Source organism: Hemitrygon akajei, chromosome 7 (assembly GCF_048418815.1).
Source record: "Hemitrygon akajei chromosome 7, sHemAka1.3, whole genome shotgun sequence".
In the NCBI taxonomy this organism is placed as follows: Eukaryota; Metazoa; Chordata; class Chondrichthyes; order Myliobatiformes; family Dasyatidae; genus Hemitrygon; species Hemitrygon akajei.
In genome coordinates, this window is record NC_133130.1 from 60774730 (window position 1) to 60795490 (window position 20761).

Consider the following 20761-nt stretch of genomic DNA (forward strand, 5'->3'; position numbering starts at 1 on the left):
TCTGTGGCAAAGAATTCCACATATTCACCACATTCTGGCTAAAGACATTCCTGCTCATCTCCATTATAAAAGGATGCCCCTCTATTCTGAGGCTGTGTCCTCTGGTCTTATACTCTCCCACCATAGGAAACATTCTCTCCATATCCACTCTATCAAGGCCTTTCACCATTTGATAGGATTCAATGAGGTCACTCCTAATTCTTCTGAGTTCTAGTGAATACAGACCCAGAGCCATCAAACTCTCTTCATATGACAAGCCAATCAACTCTGGATATTATTTTCATGAACCCCAAAACTGCTCACAATACTCCAAGTGAGGCCTCACAAGTGCCTTATAAAGTCTCAAAATTATATCTTTGCTTTTATATTCTAGTCCTCTTGAAATGAATGTCAACATTGCATTTGTCTTCCTCTCTATAGACTCAACCTGCAAATAAACTCCCAAATCCCTTTGCACTTGAGTTTTTTGTATTTTCTCTCCATTTAGAAATTGGTCAACTCTTTCATTTCTTCTATCAAAGTGAATGACTATACACTTCCTGAGACTGTATTCCATCTGCCATTTATTTGCCCTTTCCCTAATCTGTATAAATCCCTCTCTTGCCTCTCTTCTTCCTATCTTAATATTGTCTGCAAACTTTGCTACAAAGCCATCAATTCTATCATCCAAATCATTGAAATATAATGTAAAAAGAATTGGTCCCAACACAGACCCCTGTGAAACACCACTAGTCAATGGCAGCCAACCAGAAAAGACTCCCTTTATTCCTACTCTTTGCTTCCTGCCAATTAGCCACTGCTTTATTCATGCTGGAACCTTCCCTGTAATACCATGGGCTCATAACTTGTTAAGCAGCCTCATGTGTGGGACCTTGTTAAAGGCCTTCTGAAAATCCAAGTACCTGTCTATTCTGCTTGTTATTTCTTCAGAGAATTTCAACAGGTTTGTCAAGCAAGATTTTCCCTTGACAAAACCATGCTGACTACAGCCTATTTTGCCATGTACTTCCAAGTACCCTGAGACCTCATCCTTAATAATCAATTCCAACATCTTTCCAACCACTGAGGTCAGTCTAACTGGCCTAGTTCTCCTCCTGAAGAGTGGAGTGACATTTGCAATTTTGCAGTCTTACAGAATCTAGTGGTTCTTGAAAGATCATTACTAATGCCTCCACACTTTCTTCACCCATCTATTTCAGATCTCTGAGGTGTACACCATCTGGTCCAGGTGACCTATCTACCTTCAGAGCTTTCAATTTCCCAAAAACCTTCTCTCTAGTAATAATACACACTTCATGGCCCCTGACACCTGGAACTTCCACCATACTGTTAGTGTCTTCCAGCATAGTTTTCCAGCTGTCCGATATCTACTCTCATCTTTCTTTTGCACTTCATGTATCTGAAGAAACTTTTGGGGTCCTCTTTAATATTCTTGGCTAGCTTACTTTAGTGTTCCATGTTTACTTTTTTTAGTTGCCTTCTGTTGTGATGGAAAATAACTGGTTCTTGGAGTCTCAACAGTAGAGGCCTGGACACACACAGTTTTAATAATAAGGAATTTATTTACAAGGGGAAGTCCGGTCAACACAAGCAACTACAATATTCCAACAAAAAAACGTTTAAGGTTAACACGTGTAGGGAAGGTCGAGTCGGCTGTACAATACACAGAAAGAGGTGTGGGGACAGGGTACAGTTACACATACAAAGAACAAGGGAAATGCACTACGACAGCTATCCCCCTTGACCTTGGATCGCTGCGGCTCCCTTACCAGGACCAACGATAAACCTTCCCAAACATAAATCAATGCACTTACCTTCAATGAGGTGGTCTGTAAGAGAGAGCAAGCCAGGCACATGTCTCACCTTTTATAGCATGGGGCTGGGCGAGATAATCCAATTAAGGTGACCAATAATTTAGGTGTGCATTGATTAGTTGGGAGGGACCAAATGTTGATTGGCGTGTGGTGTGTCCTCCGACCAGCCAGGTGGCAGTGCATCTGTCAGGAGGCCGGTATCTCTGGATACACCTGATAGTTTTTAAAAACTTCCCAGTCCTCTAACTTCCCACTAGTTTTCGCTCATTGTATGCCATCTCTTTGGCTTTTATGTTTGCTTCAAAATAAAGGAGTCCATTTGAGCTTTTAATTTGTCTATAGTGTAGCCTTGAGGAAGTTATATATTGTTGGGGGGGGCTCTTATTTTTTAAACAGGGAATTTATGTATTTGTTTGTCTTTGGTCACTATTGCTAAGCAAATGTTATATCAACATTGATATCGAAGCAACCAAATGTCAGGGGAGCACGCTTGAGGCTTCATTGTTTATGGTTCCTGTTGTGAACAAATTGACTGCAATGTAGAACAATGACCATATTTCAGAAGTAACCTACTGGAAAAATATGCTTCAGCATTTTCTGAGAATGTAATGCAATATATAGAGCTGAATTTAACAAAGATTTTTACTATGTATTACTTTTCATCTTTAATTTTGAATGTTATAAAATGTACTTACAAACTGACAGCTACAATAACACATGTTCTGTCAATTTTGCACCATCTTTGTCATCATCACTTGTAATTGTTATGACTGTTCCTCCTTCTTGTGATGTGAGAACAGTAAAAATGCTGTTTGCCAATTTGTTGTAGTTATGAGTGTTGCATGCTTCTGCAATTTCCTGCCAATCTTCCAGTGTAGAGACAGAATCATTAAGGATTGCCTGTTCCAAAGCACCTAATAGTGGATATGATAATTAATATTTATGTTAGTTTTCATCATTTACCTACAACATTTATGCTACCATTAAATTTACTTCTTTGCATGAGAAATGAGAAAACTCAACTATTGAGGCTTCAAACTTCCTCAGTGGTCTGAACATCCATCCAATGGCAACCTTCTGGTATTCTTTCATTTGATTAGAATGTTATTGTTCATGTTCTATCACATGAGTTACTCTGAGAGGTTGGTCATGACTAGACTGAACTCCTGCCTCAGCAAGGACCTGGGCCCATTGCAATTTGCCTATCGCCACAATAGGTCAACAGCAGATGCAATCTCAATGGCTCTTCACACGGCATTAGATCACCTGGACAACACAAACACCCATGTCAGGACGCTGTTCATCGACTATAGCTCAACATTTAACACCATCATTCCCACAATCCTGATTGAGATGTTACAGAACCTGGGCCTCTGTACCTCCCTCTGCAATTGGATTGACTTCCTAACCAGAAAACCACAATCTGTGCGGATTGATGATAATATCTTCTACTTGCTGACGATCAACACTAGTGCACCTCAGGGGTGTGTGCTCAGCCCACTGCTCTACCCTCTCTATACCCGTGACTGTGTAGCTAGGCATAGCTCAAATACCATCTACAAATTTACTGATGATGCAACTATTGTTGGTAGAATTTCAGACAGAGATGAGAAAGTGTACAGGAGCGAGATATGCCAACTAGTGAAGTGGTGTCACAGCAACAACCTTGCACTCAACGTCACTAAGACGAAAGAGCTGATTGTGGACTTCAGGAAGGGTAAGAGAAAGGAACGCACACCAGTCCTCACAGAGGGATCAGAAGTGGAGAGAGTGAGCAGTTTCAAGTTCCTGGGTGTCATGATCACCGAGGACCTAACCTGGTCCCAATATATCGATGCAGTTATAAAGAAAGCAAGACAGTGACTATACTTCATTAGGAGCTTGAAGAGATTTGGTATGTCAACAAATACACTCAAAAACTTCTAAAGATGTACTGTGGAGAGCATTCTGACAGGCTGCATCACTGTCTGGTGCTACTGCACAGACCGAAAAAAGCTGCAGAGGGTTGTAAATCTAGTCGGCTCCATCTTGGGTACTAGCCTACGAAGTACACAGGACATCTCCAAGGAGCAGTGTCTCAGAAAGACAGCGTCCATTATTAAGGACCTCCAGCACCCACAGCATGCCTTTTTCTTACTGTTACCTTCAGGACTCTGCGATTCAGGGACAGCTTCTTCCCTTCTGACATCCGAATCCTAAATGGACATTGAACCCGTGAACACTACCTCACTTTTTTAATACACATTTTCTGTTTTTGCATGCTTTTTATTGTATTCAATATATGTATACTGTAATTTATTTATTTATTAATTATTATTATTTTCTTCTTATATTATGTATTCTATTGAACTGCTGCTGCTAAGCTCACAAATTTCATGACACATGCTGGTGATAATAAACCTGATTTTGATATTTTAGGTCCCGTTCCCAAAATTGCATCTACATGTCTGTACTTTCCTCCATGTCATTATCCCATCCTACAACTCTGTTGATACAAATATCCAATTTGGCACTTCAGGCTGCTCTTAACAACTTCTGTTTCAATTGAATGAGTTTCACTGAGTTTTGGCTGAATGGAAAGCAGAAGAGTAACAAATATGGAAAGAGTAGCTGTGGGCAGATCTTTCATCCCTTCTTCTTAGTCAAATAGGCACTTATAAAGTTCAAAAGGTTGCAGCCTTGCTTTGGTTGAAATGATTCCAGTCAAAGCTGTAAACATAAAGTACATATTCCTTTCACCACTTATGAATGTAGGGAGACTAACACTCCTCTTAACTATTTGTGCTTTAAGCTCCAGAACTACTTTTATAAGCTTCGTCTTCAAAGCTCTTGAAACTTTTTGTCACATGTCCAGATGTTGCCTTTTTTGAAGGTTTCAAATATTACCTGATGTATAGGGGTATCAGTAGAGAGCACTGCAGACTCACAGATCAAAGGGCCCAGGTTCAATTCTGACCTTGGGTGTTATTTATTTAATTACAGAAACCTCACAGTAACAGGCTCAGTGAACCATGCCACCCAATTACAGCCATGAGACCAAATAACTTACTAAGCCATATATCTTTGGAACATGAAAGGAAACTAGAGCATCCAGAGTTTGCATATTCTCTCTGTTGATTTGCTCTGAGTGCTCCAGTCCCTTCCACGCATGCCAAAGGTAAGTTAAATGGCTATTGTATTCCATGGTTTAGTGTAAGAATTAAAGGGGAATTGATAGGCACGTGAAATTGAATGAGTTACAGGGCTACAGGGCAAGATAAGTGAAAGTGATTAATGGAATTAACCTGTCAGCATTAGATGAGCTGAATGGCCTCTATCCATGAAGTACGTGTTATTATGTTGGAGTTATGTTTTTACCTTGACCACAATCATCTGTCTCCTTCAAAAGATGGAATCCAACTTCCTTGAGATCATTTGAGATGAGCCACAATACTGCTAGCCCTATTGAGAGAGCTGCTGGATTTCCATTCCATTCATGGGTCAGGCCTTGAAGTAACTCAGTAGTTTGACAGTTCCTCAACAAGAATAAACAATCATCTTGGAGAAAAGCAATCCATACGTAAAATATTAGTAAAGGCTTTATATAAGGCAAACTGGCAGCAAACCAAAATCGATTATAAAGTGACATTGTAACATACGTGTTCAGGGCATTGTTATAATTTATTTTCAATAGTAAATAATCTAAGCAAGGATTGCTGTAACTTTTCAAGAATAGAAAATACTTGAAACAGAAGGAAATGTTTAAGTAGTGGAGAAAATAAGAGACTAGTAATAATTTGTTTGGCTCTAACAATGAATTTGCTTGAAATAAAGATGCTAGATAACTTTCTTTTCTCTGCCTTGGTTTTAGTGATATAAGGGGAGGTCACATTTGTGATTCTCTGCACACTGAGGCTCAGGATTACTGCTGTTGAAATAGAAGAAAAAAACTTATTAATGAGGTATCTGTAGCAAGAAATCTGACTATACATTTAGACATATTATTTAAATTCCAGTAGACGGTGATTATGGACAGATGGTTCAATCATATCCTCAAACTGATTTTTTTGTTGAGGATATCCTCAACAAAGAAGGAGTTCCTGTGGTTCCATAGGAAATTCTATCCCTACCTCATGATTCATACTGAACAATAAGAAAGGTCACAAACATCTAATAAAGAAAGCAACATAAAGGAAACCCATTACTTTTCTATTAAAGCAGCATGGTCCACTGACAGCAACAAAAATCTGAAAAAATATCTTCCTTAGTGCTTCATTATGATTCTCCCACATAATTAGAGCACCTAGTTGGATATTGCCATTCCAATATTGACATAATAGTCTGACTGTACAAAGATACAATATACCCTTTGAATTAATGACAACATCCCATGAATTTTAGTTATAGTGTCTAGCCGAGCAGAAAGAGACAACTGGCAAAATGCAACTAAACGGAAATTTAAACATTTAGGGCTTAAACTGCAATTTGAACTTGGTTGTCAGAATGGGTATGGGAGTGAATGACAGGAAATGGAAATTCTCCAAAGTAAGGTAAAATAATTTACCTTTTGGTGCCTCCCTATGAGAAAAAAAGTAAATTAATAGATTCTTGGCAGTAGGTCAAGAAGACATAGATTAAAATGTGGCATAGATAGCTAATTGATACAGACAAGTCCATTTAGAACTTCCTTTTTAAAAAATACATTCAGAATACTTTTCAGGACCACAGCCCAGCAAGATCTACATCATAAGTATCAGAACATGGCTGACTAACCGCCAGTGCCAATTACACCAAATTTTATAAAGTCAGTTTATTAATTTAAAATACTTGACCATTGATGTTGCCCCTGAAGTAACTATCCAATGAAGAATATTGAATATCCTAGTTATGGTTAGGGTTAGGGTCAGGCCTCTGTGAAGGCATATAACTACACACTTGGGTTTGTAGTTATGAGGTCTGAAAGTCATTCAAAATGCTTTTAGCTTCATAACAGGTTTGATTTCCCTGTTGTGTTTGGGACACTATCAAAGAGCTGAAATATGTTTACTGACAGCGTTCTGGCAATCATTGTTTCATGACTATTTGGTACAAAAGGAATACCTGACATGAAAGGACTAGAACTAATCCCTGGCACCTTATTCTTTCTGTACTTTTTGGGTGGACAAAAATTCAACGTTTACAATAGTTTTCAATCCATTGCTGCGGTGGTCAATACTTGTCAGTTTAGCACCCCAAGTCAAACTTCATACAAGCATCAACAGTACCTGGGAGGTAAAGTAGAAGGACAATGCATGCTCAGTTCCTTCAGTTTAGCAAATATCCAAGGTTAATTTAGGTATTTTGTTTCACCTCTTCACTAATAATTAAGTAACAAAATATGGATGCAGTACAATATTTTTGTTTCCTATGTGTATCAGAAATAGCAAAAAATAACAATTAGTCAATATATAAAAACTTGCCTCTCACTTTGCCACTAAACACCCATTCTAATCTACAGAACTTTTTCCCCAGGGTAGAAACAGAGAACACTCTGTTCTCTGTTTCTGCCCTGGGGAAAAATTTCTGTCTACCCTAGGTATGCCTCTCATAATTTTAAAACCCTCTGTTAGGTCTGAACCCAAAGGGTCCAATATCCGAGCAATAACTCTGAAACTTGGCTAAAGGATGGCTGCCATTGGGAGCTGAACGTCCAGGGATATACAGAGTATCCGAAAGATAGGTTAGTAGGCAGAGGGGGTGATGCAGCTCTGTGTATAAGAAATATTATTAAATCATTAGAAAGGGATGACATAGGATCAGAAGGTGTAGAGTCTTTATGGGTTGAGTTAAGAAATGGCAAGGATAAAAGGACCCGAATGGCAGTTGTACACAGGCCTCCAAACATCTGTCGAGATATGGATTACAAATTACAGTAGGTGATAGAGAACGCGTGTCTGAAGGGCAATGTCATGATAATTGTTGGGGATTTTAACAATAAAGTGGATTGGGAAAACCAGGCCAGTACTGGACCTTGAGCGAGAATTTGTAGAATGTCTAAGGGATGGCTTTTTAGAACAGCTTGTTGTTGATCCCACTAGGGGATTGGCTGTGCTGAATTGATGTTATGCAATAATCCGGAGGTGATAAGGTAGTCTAAGGTTAAGGAACCCTTAGGGAACAGTGATCACAATATGATCGAGTTTACTTTGAAATTTGAGAAGGAGAAAATAAATTCTAATGTGTTGGTATTTCAGTGGAATAAAGAAAATTACAATGGCATGAGAGGGGAACTGGCCAAAGTTGGCTGGAAAGGGACACTAACAGGAAGGACAGCAGAGCAGCAATGGCTGGAGTTTCTGCCAAAAATTGACGGATGTGCAAAACAAATATATTCCAAATAAGAAGAAATTTTTGAATGGAAGAAAGACACTACCATGGCTGACAAGTGAAATCAGAGCCAAAGTGAAAGCAAAAGAGAGGGCATACAAGGAAGCCAAAGCTAGTGGGAAGATAGAAGATTGGGAAGCTTTTAAAAACTTGCAGAAGGAAACTAAGAACGTATTTAGGAAGGAAAAGATGAATTATGAAAGGAAGCTGAAGATACTAAAAGCTTTTTAAGTATATAAAGGGTAAAAGAGAGTCGAGGTTATATAAAAATTATAGAAGTTTCTTTATCTTTTTTCTTCTTTTCATGGATGATAAGAGGAGAATCGATTATCTTATTTTTTATTATTTATTAGATTAATACTATGTTTGATCTTGATAATGTTTATTTTACCTTTTATATGAATTGTTATCGATATAGATATTTGAGATAATTCTCCTCTTGTTTATACACACACACACACACACACACACACACATATATATATTAGGTACTTTTTTTAATTAATAAAAAGAAAGAAAGAGAGTCGAGGGTGGATACAGGACCAATCGAAAATGACGCTGGAGCTATTGTAATGAGAGACGTAGAGATGGCAGAGGAACTGAATGCGTATTTTGCATCAGTCTTCACAGTGGAAGACATCTGCAGTATACCGAATATTCAAGAATGTCGGGGAAGTGAAGTAGGTGCAGTGAAAATTACAACTGAGAAGGTGCTCAGGAAGCTTAATGGTCTGAGGGTGGATAAATCCCCTGGACCTGATGGGATGCACCCTTGGGTTCTGAAGGAAGTAGCTGGAGAGATTGTGGAGGCATTAACAATGAGCTTTCAAGAATTGATAGATTCTGTCATTGTACCAGATGACTGGAAAATTGCAAATGTGTGGTGAACTACATATACCTGTCTGGACACGCCCCCCCGCTGACTGCTCCTGTGGCTCCTCCCACAGACCCCTGTATAAAGGTGATTGGAGGCACTGCTCCTCCCTCAGTCTCCAGGATGTTGTGTGGTGGTCTCTTGCTGCTGACGGTGCTTTCTTCCAGCTAATAAAAGCCTATCTCGACTCATGTCTCCAAGAGTTATTGATGGTGCATCAAAATGTTACTCTGCTATTTAAAAAGGGTGCGAGGCAGCAGAAAGGAAACTATAGACCTGTTAGCCTGACATCAGTGTTTGGGAAGTTGTTGGAATCAATTGTTAGGGATGAAATTACAAAATAACTTGGAGTTACATGACAAAATAGGCCAAAGCCAGCATTGTTTCCTGAAAAGAAAATCCTGCCTGACTAACCTACTGCAATTTTTTAAGGAAATTACAAGCAGGGTAGACAAAGGAGATGTAGTTGATGTGGTGTACTTGGATTTTCAGATGCTTTTGACAAAGTGCCACACATAAGGCTGCTTAGTAAGGTAAGAGCCCACGGAATTACAGGGAAGTTACTAGCATGGATGGAGCATTGGCTGGTCAGCAGAAAACAGAGAGTGAGAATAAAGGAATCCTATTCTGGCTGGCTCCCAGTTACGAGTGGAGTTCCACAGGGGTCGATGTTGGGACCGCTGCATTTATGATGTATGTCACTCTAGCTTATTTACGATTTGGACTAAGGGATTAATGGATTTGTGGCTAAATTTGCCGATGATACAAAGATAGGTGGAGGAGCGGGTAGTGTTGAGAAAACAGAGAGCTTGCAGAGAGACTTAAATAGTTTAGGTTAGGGGAATGAGCAAAGAAGTGGCAAATGAAATACAATGTTGGAAAGTGTATGGTCATGCACTTTGGTGAAAGAAATGAATGGGCAGACTATTATTTAGGTGGGGAGAGAATTTAAAATGCAGAGATGCGAAGGAACTTGGGAGTCTTTGCACAGGATACCCTAAAGGTTAACCTCAAGGTGGTGAAGAAGGTGATGCACCATCAATAACTCACTCTGAGACGTAAAGGCGAGATATCGGCTTTTATTGACTGGAAGAAGGAACAAGCAGTGAGTGACCACTATACTACATCCTGGAGACAGAGAGGCCAGGCTCAGACCTCCATCACCTTTATACAGGGGTCTGTGGGAGGAGCCACAGGAGCAGTCATCAGGGGGCGTGTCCAGACAGGTATATGTAGTTGAATGCAATGTTGGTATTCATTTCTAGAGGTACAGAATATAAGAGCAGGGATGTAATGTTGAGGCTCCATAAGGCACTCGTGAGACCGCACTTACGAGTATTTGTATGCAGTTTTGGGCTCCTTATTTTAGAAAGGGTATAGTGACATTAGAACATTGAACATAGAATAGTACAGTACATTACAGGCCCTTCGGCCTACAATGTTGTGCCAACCATCAAACCTCGCCTCCCATATAACCCCCCTCCACCTTAAATTCCTCCATATACCTGTCTAGTAGTCTCTTAAATTTCACTAGTGTATCTGCCTCCACCATTGGCTCAGGCAGTGCATTCCATGCACCAACCACTCTCTGAGTGAAAAACCTTCCTCTAATAACCCCCTTGAACTTCCCTCCTCTTACCTTAAAGCCATTTCCTCTTGTACTGAGCAGTGGTGCCCTGGGGAAGAGGTGCTGGCTATCCACTCTGTATATTCCTCTTAATATCTTGTACACCTCTATCATGTCTCCTCTCATCCTCCTTCTCTCCAAAGAGTAAAGCCCTAACTCCCTTAATCTCTGATCATAATCCATACTCTCTAAACCAGGCAGCATCCTGGTAAATCTCCTCTGTACCCTTTCCAATGCTTCCACATCCTTCCTATAGTGAGGTGACCAGAACTGGATACAGTACTCCAAGTGTGGCCTAACTAGAGCTTTATAGAGCTGCATCGTTACATTGCGGCTGTTAAACTCTATCCCTCGACTTATGAAAGCTAACACCCCATAAGCTTTCTTAACTACCCTATCTGCCTGTGAGGCAACTTTCAGGGATCTGTGGACATGTACCCCCAGATCCCTCTGCTCTTCCACACTCCCAAGTATCCTGCCATTTACTTTGTACTCTGCCTTGGAGTTTGTCCTTCCAAAGTGTACCACCTCACATTTCTCCGGGTTGAACTCCATCTGCCACTTCTCAGCCCACTTCTGCATCCTATCAATGTCTCTCTGCAATCTTCGACAATCCTCTACACTATCTACAACGCCACCGACTTTTGTGTCGCCTGCAAACTTGCCAACCCATCCTTCTACCCCCACATCCAGGTCGTTAATAAAAATCACAAAAAGTAGAGGTCCCAGAACAGGTCTTGTGGGACACCACTAGTCACAACCCACCAATCTGAATGTACTCCCTCCACCATGACCTTCTGCCTTCTGCAGGCAAGCCAATTCTGAATCCACCTGGTTAAACTTCCCTGGATCCCATGCCTTCTGACTTTCCGAATAAGCCTACCGTGTGGAACCTTGTCAAATGCCTTACTAAAATCCATGTAGATCACATCCACTGCACTACTCTCATCTATATGCCTGGTCACCTCCTCAAAGAACTCTATCAGGCTTGTTAGACATGATCTGCCCTTCACAGAGCCATGCTGACTGTCCTTGATCAGACCATGATTCTCTAAATGCCCATAGATCCTATCTCTAAGAATCTTTTCCAACAGCTTTCCCACCACAGATGTAAGGCTCACGGGTCTATAATTACCTGGACTATCCCTACTACCTTTTTTGAACAAGGGGACAACATTCACCTCCCTCCAATCCTCCGGTACCTTTCCCGTAGACAACAAGGACATAAAGATCATAGCCAGAGGCTCAGCAATCTCTTCCCTCACCTTATGGAGCAGCTTGGGAAATATTCCGTCAGGCCCCGGGGACTTATCCATCCTAATGTATTTTAACAACTCCAACACCTCCTCTCCCTTAATATCAACATGCTCTAGAACATCAACCTCACTCATATTGTCCTCACCTCTCATTGGTGAGACCTCGCTCACTTCCACAGCCTCCAGGCACATCTTCCCACCTTTATCTCCAATCAGTCCTACCTTCACTCCTGTTGTCCTTTTGTTCTTCACATAATCGAAGAATGCCTTGGGGTTTTCCCTTACCCTACTCGCCAAGGCCTTCTCATGCCCCCTTCTTGCTCTTCTCAGCCCCTTCTTAAGCTCCTTTCTTGCTACCCTATATTCCTCAATAGACCCATCTGATCCTTGCTTCCTAAACCTCATGAATGCTGCCTTCTTCCACCTGACTAGATTTTCTACCTCACTTGTCACCCATGGTTCCTTCACCCTACCATTCTTTATCTTCCTCACCGGGACAAATTTATCCCTAACATCCTGCAAGAGATCCTTAAACATCAACCACATGTCCATAGTACATTTCCCTGCAAAAACATCATCCCAGTTCACACCCACAAGTTCTAGCCTTATAGCCTCATAATTTGCCCTTCCCCGATTAAAAATTTTCCTGTCTTCTCTGATTCTATCCTTTTCCATGATAATGCTAAAGGCCAGGGAGCAATGGTCACTGTCCCCCAGATGCTCACCCACTGAGAGATAATGTGACCTGACCCGGTTCATTACCTAATACTGGATCTAGTATGGCATTCCCCCAGTCGGCCTGTCAACATACAGGAATCCGTCCTGGACACACTTAACAAACTCTGCCCCATCTAAACCCTTGGAACTAATCAGGTGCCAATCAATATAAGGGAAGTTAAAGTCACCCATGGTAACAACCCTGTTATTTTTGCACCTTTCCAAAATCTGCCTCCCAATCTGCTCCTTGGTACCTCTGCTGCTACCAGGGGGCCTACAGAATACCCCCAATAGAGTAACTGTTCCCTTCCTGTTCCTGACTTCCACCCATACTGACTCAAAAGAGGATCCTGCTACATTACCCACCCTTTCTGCAGCTGTAATAGTATCCCTGACCAGTAATGCCACACCTCCTCCCCCTCCCCCCCCCCATCCCTTTTAAAGCACTGAAATCCAGGAATATTGAGAATCCATTCTTGCCCTGGTGCCAGCCAAGTCTCCGTAATGACCACTACATTATAATTCCATGTATGTATCCAAGCTCTCAGTTCATCACCTTTGTTCCTGATGCTTCTTGCATTGAAGTACACACACTTTAGCCCTTCTACCTTACTATCTTTACACCCTTTATTCTGCTGCTCTTTCCTCAAAGCCTCTCTACATGTTAGATCTGGCTTTACTCCATGCACTTCTTTCACTGCTCTATCGCTCCAGGTCCCATCTCCCTTGCAAATTAGTTTAAACCCTCCTGAACCATGCTAGCAAACCTACCTGCAAAGATATTGCTCCCCCTCGAGTTCAGGTGCAACCTATCCAATCTGTACAGGTCCCACCTTCCCCAGAAGAGATCCCAATGATCCAAAAATCTAAATCCCTGCCCCTTGCACCAACTCCTCAGCCACGTATTCAACTGCCGTCTCCTCCAATTCTTACCATCACTATCACGTAGCACTGGCAGCAATCCTGAGAACGCCACCCTTGAGGTCCTGTTCTTCAGCCTTCTGTCTAGTTCCCGAAACTCACACTTCAGGACCTCATTCCTCTTCCTGCCTATGTCGTTGGTACCAACATGTATCACGACTTCTGGTTGCTTTCCCTCTTGTACCAGGATGTCATGCACCCGGTCAGAGACATCCCAGACCCTGGCACCCGGGAGGCAACAAACCATGCGGGTGTCCTTCACACGTCCACAAAATCTCCTGTCTGCTCCCAACTATAGAGTCTCCAATGGTGATAGCTCTCCTCCGTCCCACCCTTCTGCACCACAGGGTCAGACTCAATGCCAGAGGCCCTGCCACCGTGACTCACACCTGGTCGGTTGTCCCCACCAACAGTATCCAGGACGGTAAACATTATTCAGGGGAATGGCTACAGGGGTGCTCTGCACTACCTGTCTACTCACCTTTGCTTTCCCCCCTCTGACTGTTACCCAACGACCTGCTTCCGGCAGCCTAAGTGTGACTACCTCCCTGTAGCTCTCATCTATGACTGCCTCATTCTCCCTTATGAGTCGAAGGTCATCCAGCTGCTGCTCCAGATTCCTCACACGGTCTTCCAGATGGCCCAGCTGCATGTACTTCTGGCAGATGTGACTGCGGGAGAGGGGGGTTCCCCCAAGACTGCCACATCTCTCAGAAGAGGCACATCACCGTCTCAGGAGGCATTGTAAAGACTAACTGGGAACAAGCTCATCCTGCGCCTCTTCTCGTCGAAGCCTCTTGAGTCAAAGCCTCAAAGCTCCACTCCTTCACTGGCCCACTCACTCACTGACCGCTTTCCACAGCATTGGAGAGAGTTCAGAGAGATTCACGAGAATGATTCCAGGAATGAAAGGGTTGCCATATGAGGAACGTCTAGCAGCTCTTGGGCTGTATTCCCTGGAGTTTAGGAGAATGAGGGGGGATCTCATTGAAACATTCTGAATAAAAGCCCTGAACAGATCAGATATAGCAAAGTTATTTCCCATGGCAGGGAAGTCTAGGACAAGGTGGCTCGGCTTCAGCATTGAAGGACGTCTATTTAGAACAGAGATGTGGAGGAATTACTTTAGTCAGAGGGTGGTAAATCTGTGGAATTTGTTGCCATGAGCAGCTGTGGAGGCCAAGTCAATGGGTGCATTTATGGCAGAGATAGATAGGTTCTGAATTAGGCAGGGTATCAAAGGGTATGGAGAGAAGGCGGGGAGTGGGGATGACTGGAAGAATTGCATCAGGCCATGACTGAATGACAGAGTAGACTTGATGGGCTGAATGGCCTACTTCTGCTCCTGTACCTTATGGTCTTACAGGTCTCCCTTCAGCCCCCAACACTCTAGGTTGGAAAAAACCTGAGGTTTCTTTTAGTTCATACACTACAATCCAGGCTGCATCCTGGTAAATCTTTTTTTTTCACTTTTTCTACTTACCCCGCACAAAGCCATACTGAATGTCCATAACCAGGCTATGCCTTCCCAAACATGAAAAAGTCTTATCCTTCAGTATCCTCTCCAATAGCTTCCCTATCGCTGATGTGACAGCAACACCAAATACACTCAAAAACTTCTTAAGTAGCACCATGGAGAGCATTCTGACAGGCTGCATCACTGTTTGGTATGGAGGGGCTACTGCACAGGACTGAAAGAAGCTGCAGAAGGTTGTAAATCTAGTCAGCTCCATCTTGGGTATGAGCCTACAAAGTACCCAGGACATCTTTAGAGAGTGGTATCTCTGAAAGATAGCGTCCATTATTCAGGACCTCTAGCACCCAAGGCATGCCTTTTTCTCACTGATACCATCAGGTAGGAGGTAACGAAGCCTGAAGGCAGACACTCAGTGATTCAGGAACAGCTTCTTCCCTCTGCCATCCAATTCCTAAATGGACATTGAATCTTTATTCACTACCACACATTTTTTTAATATACAGTATTTCTGTTTTTGCATTTTTTAATCTATTCAACATATGTAATTGATTTACTTGTTTATTTATTATTATTATTTTCTCTGCTAGATTATGTATTGCATTGAACTGCTGCTGCTAAGTTAACAAATTTCACGTCACATGCTGGTGATAATCAACCTGATTCTGATTCAGATGTGAGGCTCTCTGTTCTATAGGTTTCTGGATTATTCCTATTTCCCTTCTTAACTAATTAACAGAAGAGCATTTCTTACTCTCTAGTCTCCTACGATCTCACAGGTTGCTAATGAGTACATACAGGTCCTTATCAAAGCTCCAGCAATCTCTTCTTTCAGTATTCTACAATATATGCCATCAGGGTAGGACTTATCCTCCTTAATGTTGTTCAAAAGATACAGCATTATATCCTTCTCAATCTCGAAATGTCCTAATACATTAGTGTGTCCCACTTTGTTTTCAGTATCTTTCAATTCCTTCGCCTCAGTAAATACCAACACAAAATGCTCATTTATTACCTCAGCCACCTGCTCTGACTCCAAGCACAAATTATTTCTTTACTTTTGAATGGACCTGCCCTCTCCTTGGCTATCCCTTTTTCTTAATACAAGTCTAAAATGTTTTAGAATTCTCCTTGACCCTGCCCATCAAGGGCATTTCATGGCCCCCTATGGACTTTCTTATACTTCCTTACTATTTTATATTCCACAAGGGCCAGTTTGACTTCAGCTTCATAAACCTTACATATGCTTCCTTTTTCTTCCTTTCTGAATTTAGGACCAATTGGGTTATTCAGGTTTCCATGATCTTACCATAGTTGAATCCATAGCACTTCTCAAGGAGGGAAGAATGTAAGCAACAGAAGCAGAATAGTCATTTGGTCTCAAATGCCTACTCTGCTATTCAATAAGATCACACTGATCTTTTGCGATGCAACACGAACCAGTTATCTCTTCATTCCCTAAATAACCTAAATATATATTGATAATGTCATAATTTTCCTCAGCAACTGAGACTTGCTCTCTAATTTGCCATTTTATTTGGGACCAATGAAATCTGTGATATAGTGAATTCCAAAGAAAAATTTGAACTTAGAAAGCAAGCATGATAGGGACAGGTTTTGAAAATGAAACAGATTAAGAAAGAAGCAAACAAGTAAGGACCATCTTGGCAAATGTAATAATGTTCTCTTTGGAGAAACGAGTCTATGTTTCTGGAGAAAAAGGCAAATTATGGTAAATATTGGCCCTAATAAAACAGAGATGCAGGAAATAGGATATTAGGGATTTTCTCAATAATCAAGAAATTTCCCCACTTTTGATCATTTTACAATAGAGTTTTAAACTTATTTTCAAATGCAGCTCAGTGAGGTTTGCCCAGTTTATAAGAATCAGCAATTTGAATATACCGTAATTAAATCAATAGAAATGATAAAAATAGCATGTATAGTATTTCTAATGCTATTCTGCCTTCCATATATATATTAACCTAGAATTAATGTCTTGGATTTTTTGGCTGAAGACGATTGCGTTAGTTTCCTTCTTGAATCCCAATTTGTCCTGTTGTTTGAGAACAAAATCTGTCTCAAAGAGTTTACCCTTTATGCACAGACATAGTTCTAAACCCTTGGTTTTATGTATGGTTGGTAATCTATTCAAGCTAATATAGCCTTTACTGAACCAGAGGAATGTGATATCTATCATGTCTCCAGACCCAAATTCCTAATAACTGCTGCTGGTTACTGTACATCCTTATTTGTATAATGAAGCTGTCCATATGAAACTTCAATGTAGCTAAAACATGGTCTGACATAGTTCTAGCTGATATCGAAAACAATTCAAAGGATTAGCCCAAAAATATTAGTTCCCCAATTGCTTCTAACTACGGTAGTACCTTTAAAGTGTCATATGAGGCATGATTGCGTACATTACTTATCTCCAAAACTATTTTGTGTGTGTGTGTGTGTCTATATATATATACACCATTATAAACTTATCCTGCATTTCACTTTTTAAGTAAATAACTGGGAAAGTGGAGATATTGCAATTTGCATATGTTGTTTACATTTTGAAGCAAATTTCAATTGAAATACTTATTACAATGTAACACTTACCCAACAGGCTGGTATATGTCTAGGGGAAAAGGAGATCAGGCCACACACCAACCCACCTCCCGTACACGCAGGTGCTGTGAGAATCGCGTTTATGCCTCGCGCCCGCCAACAGTATCAAACCCACAACAAATACCGGTATGAAATACACTTCAAAAAGTTTACTAAAATTAAAAGAGTATTAGGCAATACTATATATATATATATATATATATATACAAGAAAAAAACAAAAGGAGCCAACTTATCAAAGTTTAGTCAGTTTAGTGCACTTGTTGGAGCTCAACCAGCGAACCATTCGACTCCTTGTCGCTTGCCCTCCCGACTTCCACGACTTCCACCTCGGACTCCCCGGTGGTCTTCCGAGCGCACGTCCTCCTTCCTCGGCGTCTGCCTCCCGACTCCCTTCACCCCCAAGCCCGCGCAACCCCTCCCCTAAGTTCCCAGCCTCACAAAACACAATAACATTCCCCATTGATTAACAAATGAATACAATTACCATATCAGCCATTCTAAAGCGAAACAACGGCGAGAGAAACATTTAATAGACAAAGAAACATTCCTACTCGTAACAAACCAAAGAAGCCCTTTTTAGTAATATACACAGGACATTGTACATTCTCTCCCCACCAGCAAATGTCATGCCCTCATGGCATTACTAGAGTTCCCCAAAGCTTCTTGCAACACACAAAACCCAACCCAGGTGCAGAAAGCAGTGACATAACTACCCAGAGCAGTAGAAATCACACTCGGTTCTCCTGATACCACATATGTCAACCGCTCCGGGAGGCGCCTAATCCTCTGAGATCTCCATACCCCTTCTGCCCCACTGGGCTCCCTCTTCACCTGCGAACCCACTGTCTCGGACACCCCAGGTCTTCCTGACAGACCCTCACCCCCTTCCTCACGGGGGTCCTCCCTCACCTGAGATCTCTCCGGCTCACGCTCGGGCTCCACCCTCTCTCCCACCAATGTTGGCTGCCTCTCCATCTGACCCTCAAGACCTTCCCTCCTCTCACCCAATTCAGTATGGGAAGGCCTCCTCTCCTGGTACTGAAGCACCAGCGAATGGGAACAGGGGCCACTCATCTGAGTCGTCCTCTCCCGAATCAGTAGCCATTTCTGGGCGAGGGACCCGTCCCCGCTCTTCAGCAGCGGGCTCTTCCCTTTCTCTGCGCCCTCGCAGAGTCCTTGTACTAGGCGAAACCTCCCACTCTGGCTCCGTATCCACCTGCACCTCTTGACCCAGCGGCAGCAGGTGATTCCGATGGAGTACCTTGATAGGCCCTTTCCCATCCTCAGGTTTCACCCGGTAAACTGGCAGGTTCGGCATCTGGCTCTCTATTATATAGGGGCTGGCCGCCCATCGATCTGCCAACTTGTGCTTACCAGGGAGTCCCAAATTCCGTAAAAGGACCCGGTCACCCGGCAATAATTGAACAAACTTCACCTTTCGATCATACCACATCTTATTCCCCTGATTTTGTTTGGTAGCCGCCGCCTCGGCCAACTCATACGCCCGCTGTAACTCCCTCTTCATGTCGGACACATACTTTAGATGGGACTTCCCGGGTAATTCACCCACTTCACCCCCAAAACACAAGTCAATGGGCAACCTCGCTTCCCGCCCGAACATCAGATAATAGGGCGAATATCCAGTAGCATCATTGCGAGTACAATTGTAACAGTGAACCAATTGTCCAATATGACAACTCCACCTGCTTTTCTGCCTAATCTCCAGCGTCCCGAGCATATCCAACAGGGTCCAGTTGAATCTCTCTGGCTGCGGATCTCCCTGTGGGTGATACGGGGTAGTCCTGGATTTCTCAACCCCAAGCATAGTCAGTAATTCATGGATAAGGCGGCTCTCAAAGTCCCGCCCCTGATCGCTATGGATTCGCCTGGGAAGGCCGTAATGAACAAAATACTTCTCCCATAACACCTTCGCCACTGTCGTCGCCTTCTGATCCTTAGTGGGAAATGCCTGAGCATAGCGAGTGTAATGATCGGTGATGACTAAGACATTCGCAGTGTTGCTGGTGTCAGGCTCAATCGACAGAAAATCCATACATACCAGGTCCAGAGGTCCCGCACTCTGCAAGTGCGACAGTGGAGCCGCCAACGCGGGCAGGGTCTTCCTCCGGATGCAACGACTGCAGCCCCTACAGTATTCTTCGACTTCCCCCCTCATCCATGGCCAGTAGAACCGGTCTTTGAGTAATCCATAGGTCTTTTCCACCCCCAAGTGTCCAGAATCATCATGTAGGGCCTGGAGTACAGCCTGCCAATACTCCTCCGGCAGGACCAGTTGCCAACAGTGGGGTTGGTCCGGAGGCACCATTACCCGGTACAAGATTTGGTTCTTTAACTTCAACCGAGACCACTCCTTCAACAACAGGGGCACGAATGGGTGTTTCGCCTTCTCAGCCAACGCCCCATCCCCCCTCTCGACCGCTCTCCACACTGTGCCAATGCCCGGGTCATTTTGCTGAGCAGCTGCCACTTCCCGCGGACTCAGTTCCAGCAACTGTTTAGTCCGCAGTGCGGTCAGGTCACAGTAAGCTAGGGGTATGGCATCGTCAAAACCCCAAAATGGTCCACGGCTCGTTCCAGCCTCCCTCTTCCCTCGGCCTTCACGGTGATAGCAAACTGACACATCGCCTTCACTCCAGGGGCAGGGACACTCTCCCACTCCTCGTCCCTCTCCTGTTCCCCCGGCTCCCGACGAGACAAAGCATCTGCATCGACATTCTTGCTTCCGGGTACCTCAGGCTGAAATCATATACCGACAAGGCCGCCAGCCACCGATGTCCTGTGGCATCCAGCTTCGCCGAAGTCAAAATATAAGTGAGAGGATTGTTATCCGTTCGCACCTCAAACTTGGCTCCGTACAGGTAATTGCCCAACTTGTCCACCACCACCCACTTCAGCGCCAGGAACTCCAACTTGTGAGTGGGATAGTTTCTCTCCGATGGCGACAAGCTTCGGCTGACAAAGGCTACCGGCCTCAATGCTTTGCCATGCTCCTGGTACAGAACAGCCCCGAGACCCTCTCGACTGGCATCCGTGTGCAGCACATATGGCTTCTGGGGATCAGCAAAAGCCAACACCGGGGCCTGGGTCAGTG

General features: G+C 42.9%; 1 protein-coding gene across 5 annotated transcripts in view; it reads right to left on the minus strand.

Moving 5' to 3' along the window:
- The window catches only part of LOC140730495 (clathrin heavy chain linker domain-containing protein 1-like), a 408057-nt gene that overhangs the window by 350534 nt on the left and 36762 nt on the right, over positions 1–20761 (minus strand). For 2 of the 5 annotated variants that reach the window (XM_073051013.1, XM_073051012.1), the window contains exons 10-11: positions 5172–5351; positions 2510–2728 (exon numbers count right to left, since the gene is read on the minus strand). In XM_073051013.1, the coding sequence (XP_072907114.1) occupies positions 2520–2728; positions 5172–5351 (389 nt within the window). In that variant the 3' untranslated portion in view covers positions 2510–2519. Of the gene's footprint in view, positions 1–1573; positions 2729–5171; positions 5352–20761 lie in introns of those variants that run through there. The other 3 variants (XM_073051014.1, XM_073051011.1, XM_073051015.1) reach the window with 2 other exon arrangements.